This window comes from Triticum aestivum, chromosome 3D (genome assembly GCF_018294505.1).
Source record: "Triticum aestivum cultivar Chinese Spring chromosome 3D, IWGSC CS RefSeq v2.1, whole genome shotgun sequence".
NCBI lineage: Eukaryota > Viridiplantae > Streptophyta > Magnoliopsida > Poales > Poaceae > Triticum > Triticum aestivum.
In genome coordinates, this window is record NC_057802.1 from 340333889 (window position 1) to 340350738 (window position 16850).

At 42.9% G+C, this 16850-nt stretch overlaps 1 protein-coding gene across 1 annotated transcript; it reads left to right on the top strand.

The window, feature by feature from the left end:
• The first annotated feature begins 1249 nt into the window (after positions 1–1249).
• Positions 1250–13380, top strand: LOC123078756 (protein VACUOLELESS1). The gene is made up of 15 exons (XM_044501361.1): positions 1250–2241; positions 2389–2679; positions 7787–7926; positions 9674–9779; positions 9873–9965; positions 10136–10225; positions 10299–10412; positions 10832–10954; positions 11155–11228; positions 11311–11365; positions 11626–11807; positions 11946–12075; positions 12152–12254; positions 12410–12507; positions 13030–13380. Exons 1-15 carry the CDS (start codon positions 1381–1383, stop codon positions 13183–13185), a joined length of 2616 nt encoding a protein of 871 aa, XP_044357296.1. The 5' UTR covers positions 1250–1380; the 3' UTR covers positions 13186–13380.
• The last annotated feature ends 3470 nt before the right edge of the window (positions 13381–16850 follow it).

The following is a 16850-nucleotide window of genomic DNA, read 5'->3' on the forward strand; positions in this document are numbered from 1 at the left end:
GTTCGGTACTTGATCGGCCGGACCGTGAAGACGTACGACTACATCAACCGCGTTGTGCTAACACTTCCGCTTTCGGTCTACGAGGGTACGTGGACACACTCTCCCCTCTCGTTGCTATGCATCACCATGATCTTGCGTTGAAATTACTACGTTCCTCAACAACAATGCTTTCACCCGAGTCCACAGTAGCCACATGAGGTATAGACCATGTGGTAGATTATGCTTAGGTCCACACCTTTCCCCTCGTCCAACTTGGGCCTGCGAGCAGGGGAGAAACCGGTGTGGCATCATGATGGGTGCTGACTCCCATAGTTGTTGGGATTCTCCAAAGAGGAATGGTGAAGTAGAATAATAACAAAGTATTTCCCTCAGTTAGAGAATCAAGGTTATAAATCCAGTAGGAAGCTCTAAGCTAACAATGTAAACAACACTTGTACACAAACGAAATACAAGTTTGCACCCAAGGTGGCAAAGAGGGTTGTCAAGCAGATGATGGAAGATTTTATGGGCGTGAGTGCATTGGTGATGGAAAGGATACATCACCCGCAATGTGTAGAACTGTTGCTTGTCGAGAAGCTATATGTTTGTGGAAGGATCTCCATGTAGGACTGCCGTAGTAGCATCAAACAATGCTCATATGGTCCGCAACACACCTGAAGAAACCAAGGGGCAAAACACTATGGTAATAAGGGAAATTAGACGTCTGAAGAATGATGCTGGAGACGTCTACTTCCAACATGACATCAAGAGGCAAACACTGATGTCCATAATATTGCGAAGAACATCTTAGAACTGTATAACTAGGCCAATATGTTTGGCTTTTGGAGCCCCAGGATATTAAGAAAACTCTATGATTATTAGTTAATAAAGCTCGGGTATTCTTAAATACAAAGGATATGTTGTGTTATGTCTCTGAGTATTATTTCTCCTAAATGACCATTTTTCAAACTTGATTGTTTCACCGGTCTTCAACTTATATTGGAACCTGACCCGTATAAACGCTAAACCGTTTAACGTTTGACACTACTGAATGTATTATAAACATTGAATGGTTTGACTTCTAGTAACTTAGATCAGATTTTTTAGATAACAAACTGTTTGACTGAATATAAAAAAGAACATGTTTGAAGTTTTTTCTGAAATAAGTTTAAGAGGTCAGTGAATCAGTTATAAATAAATTCGAGAAAAAGGACGACCCAGGAGAGACAAACAATACAACGAGCCGAGGGAACGAAGAGGATCAAGCAAAGCTGCCTGACCTGTCCTCAGATGTCAGCGGCCAATCCGTCCTAAACTCGGTTCCCCGGACAGTTCAGCCCCAACCCCCTTCCATCCCCGGCTCGTGCGCGATCCGGCCGCGCTCCGACCTCGCCGCGGGCGATGTCCTCCTCCGTCTCCGTCGCGGCGGAGTGGGACCTCCTCTCCGACCGTTTCTACCGCCGCATCACCATCTACTCCCCCCTCCCCTGGTCCTCCCCGGCCACCACCACCGCCTCCTCCTCCGGCGGCGGCAGCTCCGGGGTCGGCCGCCTCGACCTCTCGACCCACATCGTCGCCGCCGCCCCCTTCGGCGGCCCGATTGCCGCCGTCCGCGACGACTCAAAGATCGTGCAGCTCCACTCCGAGCCCTCGCGCCGTCGCCTCCTCCTCTTCTCCTCATCCGGCCACCCACTCGCCTCCTCCCCTTGGACGCCCCACCTCCCCCGCCTCCACTCGCTCGCCTTCTCCAGCTCCCTCAACCTCCTCGCCCTCCTCTCCGATGGTTCCCTCCTCCGTTTCCGCCTCCCCGATCTGAATCCCATTACTAGCTCCAGCCCCGTGCCCCTGCTGCCGCCTGCCTCAGGCGGCGTCGCGGACGCTGTTTTCTGGGGAGGCGGCGTGGCTATCCTCACCGAGGACAACCGCGTCGTCGTCACCACCGACATCGAGGTCGACGACCCGCACCCGCGGGAGCTCGCCGACCCGGGCGTTGCCGAGGACGAGCAAGTGCTGTGTATGGCCGTGGTGGAGCCACAGTTCGTCATGTCCGGCAGTCCAGAGGTTCTGCTTGCAGTTGGCGATCGGGTAGTGGCAGTTGACGAGGATGGCGTGCAGGTGCTCGGAGAGGCCCTGGAGATTGGACCCGTGCAGAAAATGGCGGTGTCACCAAACGGAAAGCTGCTTGCAGCGTTTGCACATGATGGGCGCTTGCTCGTAATCCCCACGGATTTTTCCAGGATCATATTCGAGTACGAGTGTGATGTAAGTATTGGATTTGCTGGGCTGTTTGTCTGTAATCTGTATATCCAATTATGTGCTAACATTGGTGCATTCGATCATTATCTAGGCATGAATTGGCAGGAGTTATCTTTTGCACAATTATTCACTAGTATTTTTGTAATCTTGTAGTCTGCATTACCACCGGATCAAATTGCTTGGTGTGGGTTGGACAGTGTGCTCCTTTACTGGTCTGAAGTGCTTTTGATGGTTGGACCCAATGGAGATCCAGTGCAGTACAATTATGATGAACCTGTAATGCTCATTCCAGAGTGTGATGGTGTAAGAATCCTCACAAATTCAAGTATGGAATTTCTACACCGAGTTCCAGATTCTACTACATTAATTTTTGGCATTGGAAGCATGTCTCCAGCAGCATTACTGTATGATGCTAGAGATCACTACGACAAACAAAGTGCCAAGGTAATGTTTAATTCCTTTTCTTATGTAGATAATGTGCGACTCTAATGGTATAGCACGTCTGTCTTTTACTACTGCCATCCACTTGTTGCTAGCTTAATGTTTACATGTAGCATATAGTCACTTGAGATGATGTGCACCTTGATTCGCACCGAGATAATTACCCAAGAGATAGAAATAGAAGAGATAATTATTTCCTCTTGCTTGGCTGTACTAAGATACTGGAATCCTTCAATGGGGTAAACTAGACTAGACTTAACATGGTTGGAGTCCAATTACAACTAGGTATCCAAGTAATCCCCAAAGGCCCAACCACTTAACTAAATCTGACCCGAGCTCTCCTAGTTCCCATAAAGTACCCCTAGTGTTTTACTCTTCCTGGACTCTCCTCCTTTCCGACTTGTCGGTAGACTGGATTCATGTCACAACATGGACTTTAACAAATGCTACCATGCTAAGGTAAATACCAATAAGTCTAGTCTAGGTATAGTTAGAAATTTTGGCAGAATTCCCCTTTTCTTTTAATAAAGACATAGACAACAAGCAAATAAGAATATATCCATCCAACGGGACAACAAGCAAATAAGAGTAATCCGTCCACACGGGTATAACGTTCAACATGACTCCATATGAACCAACTCTGGAGGTAATTAACATATGACAAGTCTCGACACTATAGAATAAGCATCTAATAACTTATAGTGGGCATAATTAAGCAACTTGATTTGTATTAAGTCTGCATATATGTGATGGTAGTGTGTGTCCAAGCATGTCAAGGTGCTGCTCCCAGTCCCATGCATGCCGGCATGCTGCTATCGCCTGTTACCTGAAAGCCAAATAAAAGACAAGAGTGAATAAAATCTAAAATACTCAGCAAGTACAGATTTGAGCCATACAAACAATAAACAATGTGACAATAAACTCACAGTCAACTCGTTCAAATAGAGCCTTATCAAATAGAGCCTTATCAAATAGAAGCATTTCTTTGGATGAGCATTAGGATCATTCACACTATTTCTTCACCAAGAACACTGGACTAGTCCAACGTTTACGAGTCGACGAGTCGATGAGTCGTTCGAAGGTTGAGACTCATAGACTAATCATGACTAGTCTAGACTACTGCTGGACTAGTCGACATGGTACTGTAGTTCACAACTGCAGTAATCAATTACCAAAACCTAGTATTAATATGTAATATATACTATAGAAAGTGCATTGGAGCGTCAATTTGTCCTGCAGATTAGGCCAATAAGCATATTTCCATGTTGGGTCCTTCCTCCTAGTTGGCTTCTTGCAGGATCCTTCGATGGATCATGTTGCTCATTGGCCTGAGCTGCAGCTGCTGAAACAATACTTGAGATATTTCCGGCGTAGACATTGCACTTCAGACCTAAGGATCTTGAAACTAAAGCAAACAAAACGAAATAAGGAAGAGGGCAGGGGGTAAAAATCGAATTAAAGAAGGGAAGAAGAGAAGGGAGAAATTACTTTGCTAGTATGCTTTCTTGCTTACTGCAACCTGAGGGACGAGCGGATCCAGTAGCCAGAAGGCAGCAGAGGGAGGGAGGCCGTAGGGGCAGATCTAGGGAGAGCAGAAGCAGTGGAGGGAGAGGGCCAGAGCAGAGGAGTGCAAATCCATGGAGAGCAGAAGCAATGGAGGGAAAGGGGCAGGGTGGCTGGCTCACTTATCCCCTCCCAATCCCTAAAAAAATTGAGTCGAACGACTCAAGGTGCACGACTAGTCTACGACTAGTCCTTCGACTCCTCGACTCGGCGAACTAGTCTACACAAGATTTCTAGTCGACACCCAGAATGCGACTCATAGACTAGTCTAGCGACTAGTCTCGACTAGTCCCTCGACTCGTAATCAATGGACTAGTCACAAAGTAACTTACTCACTGACATTAGGTCATTAGAAAATTAGCTATGTTTGATTTACTCACTGAGATGGCTTTGTATAGAAGTTCCGAATACTCAAAATATGTGGGACCACTAGTAGATGCCCGTGCTACGCTACGTAATCAAAAAATCAAGGTGGAAACTAGTTTAATCAAACTATAGTTCAATTTATTTACTTTAATACTTTCATTTATTAATCGGCTATGGAACAAAGAATATAGCTAAAATTATTGCAAAGGGAATTAGGACAAGGATGATATCGACGTTACGCAATTCCAAGCGAGCACGAGGATGATATCGTCGGCCCTACAAAAGGTGACAATGGGTCTCCGATCCCTGTTTACCCATGGGAAAATCACCTAGCGTATGACGTGAATGGGATAATTAGTGTTTCCGCAGGAAGACTAATGAGAAAGAAGTAATCCACATTGAGTGAGACAGGTGCATGAATATTCTTCAGTTCCCATCCCTGTGCCCCATTTTCCATGATAATCCTTCTGTTTTTTTCCTTGAGAGAAACCTATGTTTTGTTCTCTGGAAAGAGAGCAACTTGATTTTTTGTGTTCTTTTAGGAAAAAATTAGTGAGAAGAGAACCTACTTAAGCTAAGGTAGCCTACCTGTGCAAAACGAACTGACCTATTCACTCTTTTATGCTGGTCCATTTACCCTTAGTTTACATAGGTAACTCCACGTCGTCTCCCACTCTCCCTTACATAAACAGATGCCACCCGTAAACATCTGCTACCAGCACTTTGCATCTCACGCTGCAACGCAACAGTGCCGCTGTTCGCTCTTCTCCTCTGACCTTCTCTTCTGCGCCTTGCTGTTTGCTGGTCCCTAGATGTTGTTGCTTCTCGACTGCTGGGGCTGTTGTCTGTTGGCACTGGATACTGCTATCTGTGCAGCCTGCCGGGGCAGGTCAGGGGTCCCTGCAGGGTCCCTGGGCAAGGAAAAATGGCACAGACATCAGTGACCGGGCGGATGACAGGTTACTTTTGCTTCACCAGGAAATGGGAGAAAGAGCAATTCCAGCTGGGGATGTCCCGCATGCGGTCTCCAGGGGTGCCATCCAGCGGACGCGTTCATGCGTCTTCATGAGATTCCAGAGACGGCAAGCGAGCACGGTGGTCTCGAGCTGCACTGCCAGACTTGAAGCATGGTAACAAGGAATTAAAATTTTAACCCAGGTTAGCAGAGATTGTACATGAGAAGAAGCATTGGAGACACAGGAGGCGAGATGACTCGGGATGGGATCCCTTGCTGCTGTTGTGCATGCAGATTTGTGTGGTCCCACTTTTGCCAGGGCTGACGGGTGGAAGATTGTAAAGGGCGAACGGACGTCCTCCAACTCGAATCATTATAAGTATATAGGAAAGAAAAGATATGCACAATACTACTGAATTAGAACCATTAACTCCAAAATCACTAACAATGGGCAGCCATACAAAGATGGGGATCATGATACACTTGTGCTAAACCTGACGACAACTGAAAGATTTACCTTCAGTACCAGAAGTCAAAAACCTCCCAAACCTGTAGAGCGAACCACAATTAAGAAATGATACCAAAAGAAACACAAGAACTAATAACACTGTACGACAAATCCCTCGAAATGCAACTTCCTGTCTCAAATAAACCTTGCCTATCCTCTGCTTTTTCGCTGTTATTTTCATATCTTCTAATCCACCTGTCCAAAAACAGCAAACAATACCAATTGGACATTTACCGAGAATCTCCTACACCTTTCGTGTTGTGACCAAAATTTAATTCTGAGTCCATCAACGATCAAAGCTTGATTAACGGAGAACGGCACCTATTAAAATTGCTGGAACACATGCATGCAAACCTGGATTCTTGGATGAACATGTGTGAGCATGCCCTGGCCAATCTAGATTCTTGAAAAAACACATGCATGTATGGCTCCTGCTGCTGCATGAACTGTATGTATTTGCTGTAATTCCCGTACATGTTCTGTTATGTCATTTGTGTTGCTGCCGCTGGCCCTTATATGCACAAATTAGGTTGGCTGGATTGTGTTCCAATGCTGAGTTCTGGAATATATGTCCACAAGTTGTGAAATGTTACCTATGTAACTAACATGGTGATAAGTTGTGGACTCTTTTGGGAGGAATTAGCATTGGTCTTGGAAAGAGATAGGGCCACAATTCGAATACTCTTGGTTGCGGAGTGATGTCATGTCGATAATGTTGCCAGGTTTGTGTCGGCATTGTTTTCCTGATTGGTCCAAGCTGAATTTGGTTAATGAAGTAGTGGTCCTCATGCTATCCTGATTGCATAGCAGTATTAGATAAGTCCAGACCATGTCATCTTGCTATTGAAACAAGGAAGTCCAGAAGAGTATCAGGGACTCTTGCGACGGAAGGGGACAAGCTCCGTCAGCAAGGAGGGTGACTATTCACCCTCACATTACCATTTGCTCTCCAACCCCAGCTCCAGACCATCTTTTTCTGGGTTCCGCCTCCCCCGCAGCCCCGCAAGTTAAACCATAGTAGGTGCATGGTCCATGTGGGGTTTACTCAGTGCACCCCTCAAATTTTGAGTTCTGCCACAAAAATGGGAACTGAAGGATATGCTTTTTTTGGTCGTGGTGCCTACCTCAATACTACCTCATTCCAATGCAGATGTTTTTCTAATTAGCTGGTTTGGTTGGAATACTTGTCATTTGTTTTTTCTTTGAGGGAACACTTTCCATCAGATACTCCTAGTAATTTCTTATTCAGTTATCGGTGATGGTGCTGCTACAGTGATGCCTATTCAATTAACAGGGGAAAATCACACCAAAACTAAGACTTCAATTTCGTCCTTGTTCTATGTGTTGGGAGCTGTAGCTACAAGTAATTTTAATATAGGGAGTCCTAAAGAACATAAACAATTTATTTTTGACCATCCTACCTGTCATTGTTCCTGTGCAATCTTACACATACATGGTAAGGTATCATATATTGGTCCCTGTTTATTTCACACTTTATTGGCATTTACTGAGAGTCAACATAATCGTCATTTTTATTGGAGTGCACTTTATGGCATTCAACATGTGCGACTTGTGAATTATATCTGCGCTGTTTGATATCTAAATATTATAGAAATATTGTCAACCATTTTGGAAATTGTTCTTATGTCATCTCATAAATAGGTCCCCTTTCCCTTGAAAACCAAAGATGGGACATTAACGAAGATCTATACTCGCAGGCTTATGATAACTATCAGCTAATATCATCTTCCTTGCCCGAGGCGATTGAAGCATGTATTGATGCTGCTGGATATGAATTCGATGTTTCACGCCAACATACATTACTGAGAGCTGCGACTTATGGTCTAGCTTTCTGCAGGTTATTTTTTGACTGTCTTTGGGATGCTGTTTTTACATATTTGTTTTTCCTTATTGCAAGCAGTTACATAAAGGACAGACCCAGTGCTAGAAGCTCCCACACCAGGTAGGGTCTGGGGAAGGATTATACTAGCCACACCTTAGCCCTGCACAGTGCAATGCAGAGAGGCCACGTCAAACCCAAGACCTCTTGGCACAAGTGGGGAGTAATTTACCACTGTGCCAGCCCTGTCCTTACTGTTGTGGAACCAGTACATATTAGTTATCACTTACTAATGCCAAGCTGAATCCATATGAACACTATATAGCCTCCATAGGTACAACTTAATGTAAAATTAACATATACCCTCTCCATTTCATATTATAGGCCTAAAAGGCGTTTCGCTCTTGTCATGGAGATTAAGATGCATCAAGAGTAGTAAAAAGACTCCACTCACCCTCACATAAGAGCTTTGCATTAAGATTAATGTACTTCTAATATAATTCTTCCCCAGACCCCACCTGGTGTGGGAGCTTCTAGCACTGGGTCTGTCCTTTAATATGAGCATGCTAGCTGTGCGTGCAGTTCAATTGATTTCTTGGTGAAAAACCATTGTCGACCACTGCATGCATCTGCCAACTTTAATTCTATTGAGCTTTTCTTGGAGCCTTTACATCATGCGTGATGAGTGAAGAGAAGGCAATGGAGTGCAGAAAAGAGAAATAAGAGTTAATGTCACATTGGTGGTTGTTGTGCGCCCTGTAAAACAAAATATCATGCTCAAATTCATACACCTAGTAAAATGAAAAGGCGAGCCTTTAATAAAGTATACCAGTATCTTGTGTTTATGTGAATAAAGTATATGTACCTTGTAAAATGCAGTAATGCACCTCTAATATAAGCCCTTAATCCCTTAGTGTATTTTTTGGAAGATATTCCCCTGTGAGCTCAGATGTATAATTCCCTAGTTTTCTTTCAGTGCCTCCATAGTATTTATGATATCATTAACTCCAGTAAATTCTTCTTTACATTGCTGTGGCACTGCTGCATACAGATGAGCCATCCAACTATATGTGCATGAACGTTGGATTGCTTAGGGAACTAATTTGACTAGCATCGTTAACACTTCCGATTCTAATTTATAAACCATGGAAAATGCCCTGGGTAGGAGAGCTTAACAGAGGTGGTGATGCTCAATGATTTTTCTTATCTACTCCCTCCGTTCCAAAATAGATGACTCAACTTTGTACTAATAGTACAAAGTTGAGTCATCTATTTTGGAACGGAGGGAGTACTTCCCATCGTTCTAGGCAAAGAATGCATGTGTTCGCTGATTTGAGGGTAGTTTCTTTTCCACTATAGTAAAACCTTCTCAGCCTGGTGGAGCTTAAGGTCTTCTATTGTTAAAAAGTTAGGCTAAGTATTTTGCTTATCGCATCACGTCCTTACATATCTGAACTTCCTGGATTTATCGACCACCTTTGATAATCCTTGCAACCAGGAGGTCGTAATAGTGTATGACATATGTTTTAACTTGGATGGTAGTATATGATGTGCTGCTGCTACTGTCACACCTCATGCATCTTGCAAGATTGGGATGTTATAGCTCTCTAGTTCTGTCATACAAAAATTAGACCATCTTATTAAATTACCACCAATGATCATTACTTTATTTGTAACACTTTTTTAGCCACTAGTATTTATTTTTAGAGAATAATTTATTGCTGATATTTTGAACTTGGTATTGATACCCAGTTGGCTTTGGCAGTCGATTTCCACACGGACGCTTTCAAGAAATGTGCAAAATTTTACGCGTTCTAAATGCTGTTCGTGACCCTGAGATTGGAATGCCGCTTACCGTGAAGCAGTACAAAGTTTGTATCGCTTTCAGATTCCGTATTGGACATTTCCTTTATCTTTGTTAGCTTATATATTCTATGGGTCTGTTTGCCTTTTGTGTTCCTTAGCTGCTTACTGCAACTGTGCTCATTGGACGTCTAATTAATGCTAATCAGCATCTTTTGGCACTTCGCATCTCTGAGTACCTTAACCTAAATCCGGTAAGCACCTTTTTCTTCTCCTTCGCCTTTTTCTGTTGTGATTTTTGCTCTGGTATAGATAAGTACTGTGTTGACTGTTACATAATATTGTTCTTAATAACTCACCAAATGCACAATGAAAATCCGTTGGTAATTAATACCAGTTCCATTTGCACTTGCATCTTTTATAGGAGGTTGTGATTATGCATTGGGCATGTGAGAAGATAACAGCCTCAGCTGCAATTCCAGATGTAGTTCTTCTTGAAGGTTTGCTTGACAAGGTTTGTGTTTCTTGTAGTCAGACTTGATAATTGATGATGTTAACTGTCAATACTTATGCAATCGCAATTGCAGCTCAGGTTATGCAAAGGCATATCGTATGCTGCAGTGGCAGCTCATGCAGATAACAGTGGCCGGCGAAAGTTGGCTGCCATGCTCGTTGACCATGAGTCCCAGTCTTCGAAGCAGGCAAGTTTTCTTTTGGCTTAAAGATATGTTTTTTTTTCTGGCTTGCGAGTAAGGTGGACACATATAACTTACTAAGGTAGCAATCAGGCCTTTCAGCACTTTTTTGGCTTTGGATATTTAGGTAACAGCTTTGATGGTTCATGTAACATGTTTTCGTTATCTTCATATGTTTGCACCATCCTTCTTCTCTTCCTAAATATGAGAATATACTTCCAAATTGGAGTATGCCATATAGGTGGGACAGGAGTAAGGATCTTTCGAATTATGACACATCATACTTTTCAATGTATATGCAAGACTGTATTAGAAATAGGAGAAATTTGTAATTAACTATGTACGAACTAGCAACAAGAGAAAGAAAGAAATGAATAAACAATAGTATATGCCATCCTCTCATTTTTTAAATTTTAATTGTGTAGATTCCTTTGTTGCTAAGCATCGATGAACAAGACAAAGCATTACAGAAGTCAATTGAGAGCGGTGATACTGATCTTGTGTACCTTGTGCTTTTCCATATCTGGCAGAAGATATCTGTAGAAAAGGTAAATTAAATCTCCCTCAGTTCCTAATTACGTCCAGATAAGTCACTGCTGCTGAGAATCAATATGAGCCAACTATGAGCATGCTGTAGTTATGGGTGTGCCACCTTTGATCTTCTAACTTGTTTTTGGGAACTGGGATGAAAATGGCTTCCATTCATCAAGTTCTTGTTGATGTTCGTTGACATTATTTTATTTTACAGAGTGCTCCTTTGGATTTTTTTGGTGTAATCAACGCAAGGCCTTTGGCTAGAGATTTGTTCATAGCATATGCAAGGTGATGCACTTGTCATGTTTCTGGTTCTTCTTTTAAATGTGTAGCTGTGTTGAACATTGTTCCATGTCTCTATTATGCACAGACACTCTAAGCATGAAGCTTTGAAGGACTTCTTTCTATCAACAGGGAGACTCCAAGTAGGTTGCATATGTGATAACCTGTTACTGTCCATTATTCTAATGTGTCATAAATACTGTTTTCCGTACTATTCAGTGAATAACTTTTTAAATAAGCACAGTGAGATATTTTTGCTTCCCGTGAACTAAGCAATCAGCTCATATATTAGCTGTTGGAAACGTGGAATACATGGCAAATTTAACATGCTAGTATCTCCTAGCATGACTTATTATTTTGCGTTGCAAATCTGCTTCCCTAAACCATTGAGAGCAATCTGCAGGATGCTGGCTTCCTTTTGTTGAAGGAGTCGAGAGAATTAGAGAGGAATCCAATGGCAAGCAAGGGGTCTCCTCTCCATGGTCCACAAGTGAGGCTCGTTGAGCAGGCCCACAGGCTTTTTGCTGAGACCAAAGAACATCTTTTTGAATCCAAATCTGCTGAAGAGCATGCCAAATTGCTAAGGTATGAGATTATTTATCAGACTACCCTGCGATTTGAGGACACTATCGCCTCATTGTTTGGACGAAGTTACACAATTTGGTTGTTAGCATCATGCAATATCCACAAATGAATTATTTCCTGATTCTTTATCTTATTCAGGGTGCAGCATCAACTAGAAGTTTCCACGAAGCAAGCAATATTTGTTGGTTCTAGTGTCAGTGATACAATAAAAACTTGTATTGTAATGGGAAATGAGCGAGCTGCAGTCAAAGTGAAATCAGAGTTCAAGGTATTGTGAATGTCTTAAAAGGTAGTGCTAATGAATATTGTAATTTTCGACTTTCTAATGCCCTTGTGCTGCTTAGGTTCCTGATAAAAGGTGGTACTGGTTGAAGTCGTGTGCTTTAGCAACAGTTGGTAATTGGGATGCTTTGGAAACATTCTCGAGAGAGAAGAGACCACCAGGAGGTAGGTTTACCTATCTGACTTGGATTTTCATGAGAAGTAAAGTTGTACCAAAGAAATATCAAGTTCATGTTTCTTCCATGCAAATTATAATTTCCATCATAACAATATTATGTGTTTTTAATATGTTATTATCCTCTCTTTTTTTTTACTTGCAGGCTATAAACCATTTGTGGAAGCATGCATTGATGCCGGTCAAAAAACTGAAGCTCTCAAATATATTCCAAAATTAACAGATCCTGGTGAAAGATCTGAGGTATGATTATGTATAGCCAAAATTTACGGGTCATCTAACAAATGAGGGAGCATATAGTAAACTTTTTGCATAGCAGAAGCTGTTGTTGCCCTTTTCAGTTACTTTTATTTTGGTTCATCCAGCTTGGCAGATCAATGTTTTAGGTACTGGTACGCATTAGGGTAGATACAGCTTGTTGAGGACTCTTGTGTGAAATTTGATGGAATAGATCAATTGGAACATGGGTAAAACAAATAGAAAGTTTAATACCGTATCAACCCTGGTTTACATGATTGGCCGGTAGATGATCTCCTTGGTAGTTTGTTTTAGAGCAATAGCATGGCCATTTTAATTTGAGCATTACATCAGCATAAAATATCTGAGACTGACAGTCTACTGAACCTTGAACAGTTCAGGTTTAAATATTCAAGGAAATAGAGGGAAACAATAAATTTACTGTGCATTGTCACTTCTATATATATATATATCCTTTTTGCCTATGCAAATGCACATCTAATGATCTTGGTCATGGTTCTTCTACAGGCATATGCGCGTCTCAATATGACTGAGGAAGCTAAAAAGGCAGCATCAGAGGCTAACAATGGCGACGAGCTATTTGGTCGCCTAAAGAGTACTCTGGCGCAGAATACTCTTATCGACACACTACGGGATCGACTATCGTTCCAAGGAACGTACTGAGATATGTGCAAGCATAGGTCGCAATGCCTTCTGTTTGTGTTAACTTTTTCGTTTTGTATGAATCTCCACTGTGAATACCCCATCTGTAGAAACTGAGGATTTCCAGCGCGATGGAAAATGTGTAGAGGAGGGAACGCTGGACAAATAGGTGGTTTTGAAATGTAAATGTGGAATATAAACATGTGGTTTCATCGATCTCGCGGACCATGGAGTATATTTTAATCCAAATTCGTAAGTGGAACTATCCAAGCTGATTTCAGATGGCTCAGAGATTGGAAACGATCCGTATCAGGCGACTGATGTAGGGGAAAGAATCGATCTCCTCAACATGTTTATTGCCACCTTCCCACAAACATGTTTAGCTCCTCCACTTCCTGTGGTTTCTCCCTCGAAGCATACTCCCAACCACCATGATACCTCGTTCAGATAGAAGTCTTATCGCAGTCAACGGGCCCTAGGTCACCTGATCTACCTCCGATGGAACTCCGGCTAGCCGGATTTGTGGCCAGCGAGCCTGAATAGACAGGTAACGCCTCCATTGTTGTACGTCGAGAGGTTGGTGGAAATCGATAATTTTTATGTTGAAAGGTCCACGGAAACATGAATTCATGAAGCGGAAGCGGAAACAGGAAGTTTCTCGGGGAAACTGAAATGAGATGTTGCTTAAACGATATTTTCGTAGTTGCATTGCACGTGCAGATTTTTCATCTATTCTTTGGGCGACGCTACGCATCCGCCGACTGATTTTCTGATTTTATCCATCGCCTCGACGACCGTTGGATGCCCGATCTGATAGCTGCCTGATCTACTGTCCGCGCCCCGCATGCCCACTAGTTATTTTCCGCAACAACCGCTCTATTGTAGAAACATTAGCACTCTTGCTCTCGGCCCCAATAGATCTGCGCCCCGCACGGTTTCGCAACAAGAGCATTTCCTGCAACAATGCTCTTGTTGCAAGATCTGGTCTTCTCTGATTTCCTGCAACAATGCTTTTGTTTCCTGAAGCTCCATCTAGTAAATCCCATCAACAATCTTCGATGAGCTCTTGTTTCTGAAACACTAGCTCTGTTCCACTCTGAATCATGAACACTTGCGTGAAAAAACACCCTGTTTCGGAAACAATAGCTCTGTTTCAGAAACAATAGCTCAGTTTCAGAAACGGCTTCGGCGAAGCTGTGATGCACTGGCAGATGTTGCGACAACGGCGGAGCGGGAGGCGGGGCCGCTGTTGTGCTTCTCTATTGCGCTTGAAGCGACGATAGATGCAGAAGCAGAAGCGGCAGGCTGGGAGCACGTGGGCCGGAGTTGCAGCAAGCATCAGCAGCCGTGGTAGACGGCTGATGTGGGGTCAGCGGGTACACGAGAGAGAGGAGAGGAAGAGATGAGGATGAAAATTCTCGGTGGAGAGGATGGATAAGGTTGGGACGTGGGGAGTGGGACGGGACCACCGGGGCACGTGGCGGACACCAAAGGCGGCTGATGGAGCGGTGGAAATCAGCCGGTTGAATAGGATCGTTTCCCTTATTCTTTTTCTATATTGTTCACTCTAGCCCAACTATTACACTTTTGAAAAGAAAAAAATATGAGTTGAGCATAGAAGTAGCTATGCTCAAATTTAATTTACTTTTTTGGGGATATGCTCAAATTTTAATAGAAGGTGAATCCGGGCTGCTTAGCCCACCAACTTGTGGTAGTAAGGACTCCAGGTATTTTCTCAACTCATATACACTCTTGGCCCAACTAATCTTATATATGGGGCTGTTTGGTTTCTGCCCCACCCCGCCCTTTGAAATTAGTGGTGTCATGGGCGCGCCAAATAATTGGCAGCCGATTTGGCCACCCTCGTTCCGCCCGTGATTTGGCGTAAAAGATAGAGATGAATGGCTGAAGCTTGCTGGCGTGCCAAAATTTTGGCCTGCAACCAAACAAGCAGCGACACCTCGGTCAACGCCAATATATTGGTAGGGGTGCGATGGCTCCCATCCAAACAGCCTCTATAAGCCAAACAAAGATAACACTTTCCCGTAGTACTAAATTCCTTGAAAGCCCGTATACGCCTCTTGTCCCAAGCGAAGGCGACTAGGGTTTAGCCTCCGATCTGCCTCGTTTCCTGTGGCCTTAGGGCCATGGGACGCGGTGGATCTCGGTCTTTGTCAGCGGGAGGGCTCCGTTTTTGGACGTTTTAGATTTTGCTAGGGTTTGTGTCCTGCACAGGAAGGCGAGATGCCGGCGGTTCTCCGAAGATGGAATAATTATTGAATTTGTTGATATTTACCTATATATCAATGATATATGATACTAGTATTTATTTGTAGTCTTGTTAACTATTGAATTTGTTGATTTTTTTATTTATGGTTCAATAGGTTTTTGAGTTTAGCTTTGTATGCGTGTCTGCATATTTTACTATGTATTTGGTTCCAAAAATAGCCGCCTAGAATTTTTGTATTTAATTATGTTTACGCTAAAAAATACTCAATCTATTCACAAATATAAGATGTTTTTCATGAATCAGATGTATGTAGACAAGTTTTAGTGTGTTTGTTCACACGTTTCAGTTCATATGTAGTTTGTACCGAAATATCCAAAACATCTTATATTTATAAACTACAAGGAAGTAGAAGTGTTAAGTGTAGGAACATGTAGTTCCACCCCAAATCACACACGGGGTTAGAGCGAAGCATAGAGAATACGGAATCTCTTTGCATTTGATACCTTGGCTACCGATTTTCGTATGGCTGCAGCCCATGAAGCAAAAATATTGGATTAAAGATATCATACGTGGAGAGGATGCATAGCATCTCAGTTCGAGCTCATATGAGCTCGGATGAACAGTAAAATCCGTAAAATGAAAAAGGAAAATAAAAAAAGTCTCTATTTTTCTAGCAAACGTTGAAAAATGTTTTGATTGGTTGCAAAGTTTCATTATGGAATGACATTCGTGAAAGTAATAGCAAAAAAAATCGATGCTTCAAACATGCTACTTCCTCAGTTCCAAATTATAAAATGTTTTGGTAGGCTAAAATAGCCTAACAAAATGTCTTACAATTTGGGACAGAGGTAGTATTTTCAAAAGCATTTTGGATCGCTGATTTTTTTTGGCAATGACTTATTTTTTTTTGAACGGACCAGCTGATGGCTAGCATATATTGAAATCATAGCAGAGAGCAGGCGGAAAAAACAGAAGGTGGTGTTCGATCTAGCGATCAAGGAAGAAAGAAGAAGAAAGCTGAAAAAGTTCAGCAAAAAGAGCTAGCTGAAGGCTAGACTAGCAAGTTAATCTCTCATGGAGGTTCCCAGAAAGGGTGCTCAAGGTGAACTGCTCCTGCTTGGCGCCATAGCTCGATAGTCCTTGTTATGCTCGCCATAGTTTCAGTTATGTTTGCTGTCTTTTGTCTGAAAGTGCACTCGTTTCGTAGTTGCCAAATGCCTCCCAGCACCAGAACGATCAGTGTCTTGACTCCCTTCTTGTGCTCAGGCCTTGCACCGTTTATGATCTCATTTATAATCTCCACGGCTTTGTTTTTGTGGTGCCAGCTTGTGGGGTGCATGGAGCTGCATCCGTTCCCTTGGGCAACTCTTGTCCAGATTGCGGCTGAGAAAGGGCACTGCCAGAAGAGATGTTGCGAGGTCTCCAGGTTTCTGAGGCAGAGCTGGCAGAAATACTC

What these genes read in the sequence shown, in the direction of transcription:
- LOC123078756 (XM_044501361.1), top strand. Translation starts at nt 1,381, where the DNA reads ATGTCCTCCTCCGTCTCCGTCGCGGCGGAGTGGGACCTCCTCTCCGAC. An exon ending in AGTCCCAGTCTTCGAAGCAG is followed by an intron (nt 10,413 to 10,831) that starts GCAAGTTTTCTT and finishes TTAATTGTGTAG; the next exon opens with ATTCCTTTGTTGCTAAGCAT. An exon ending in AGAAGATATCTGTAGAAAAG is followed by an intron (nt 10,955 to 11,154) that starts GTAAATTAAATC and finishes TTTATTTTACAG; the next exon opens with AGTGCTCCTTTGGATTTTTT.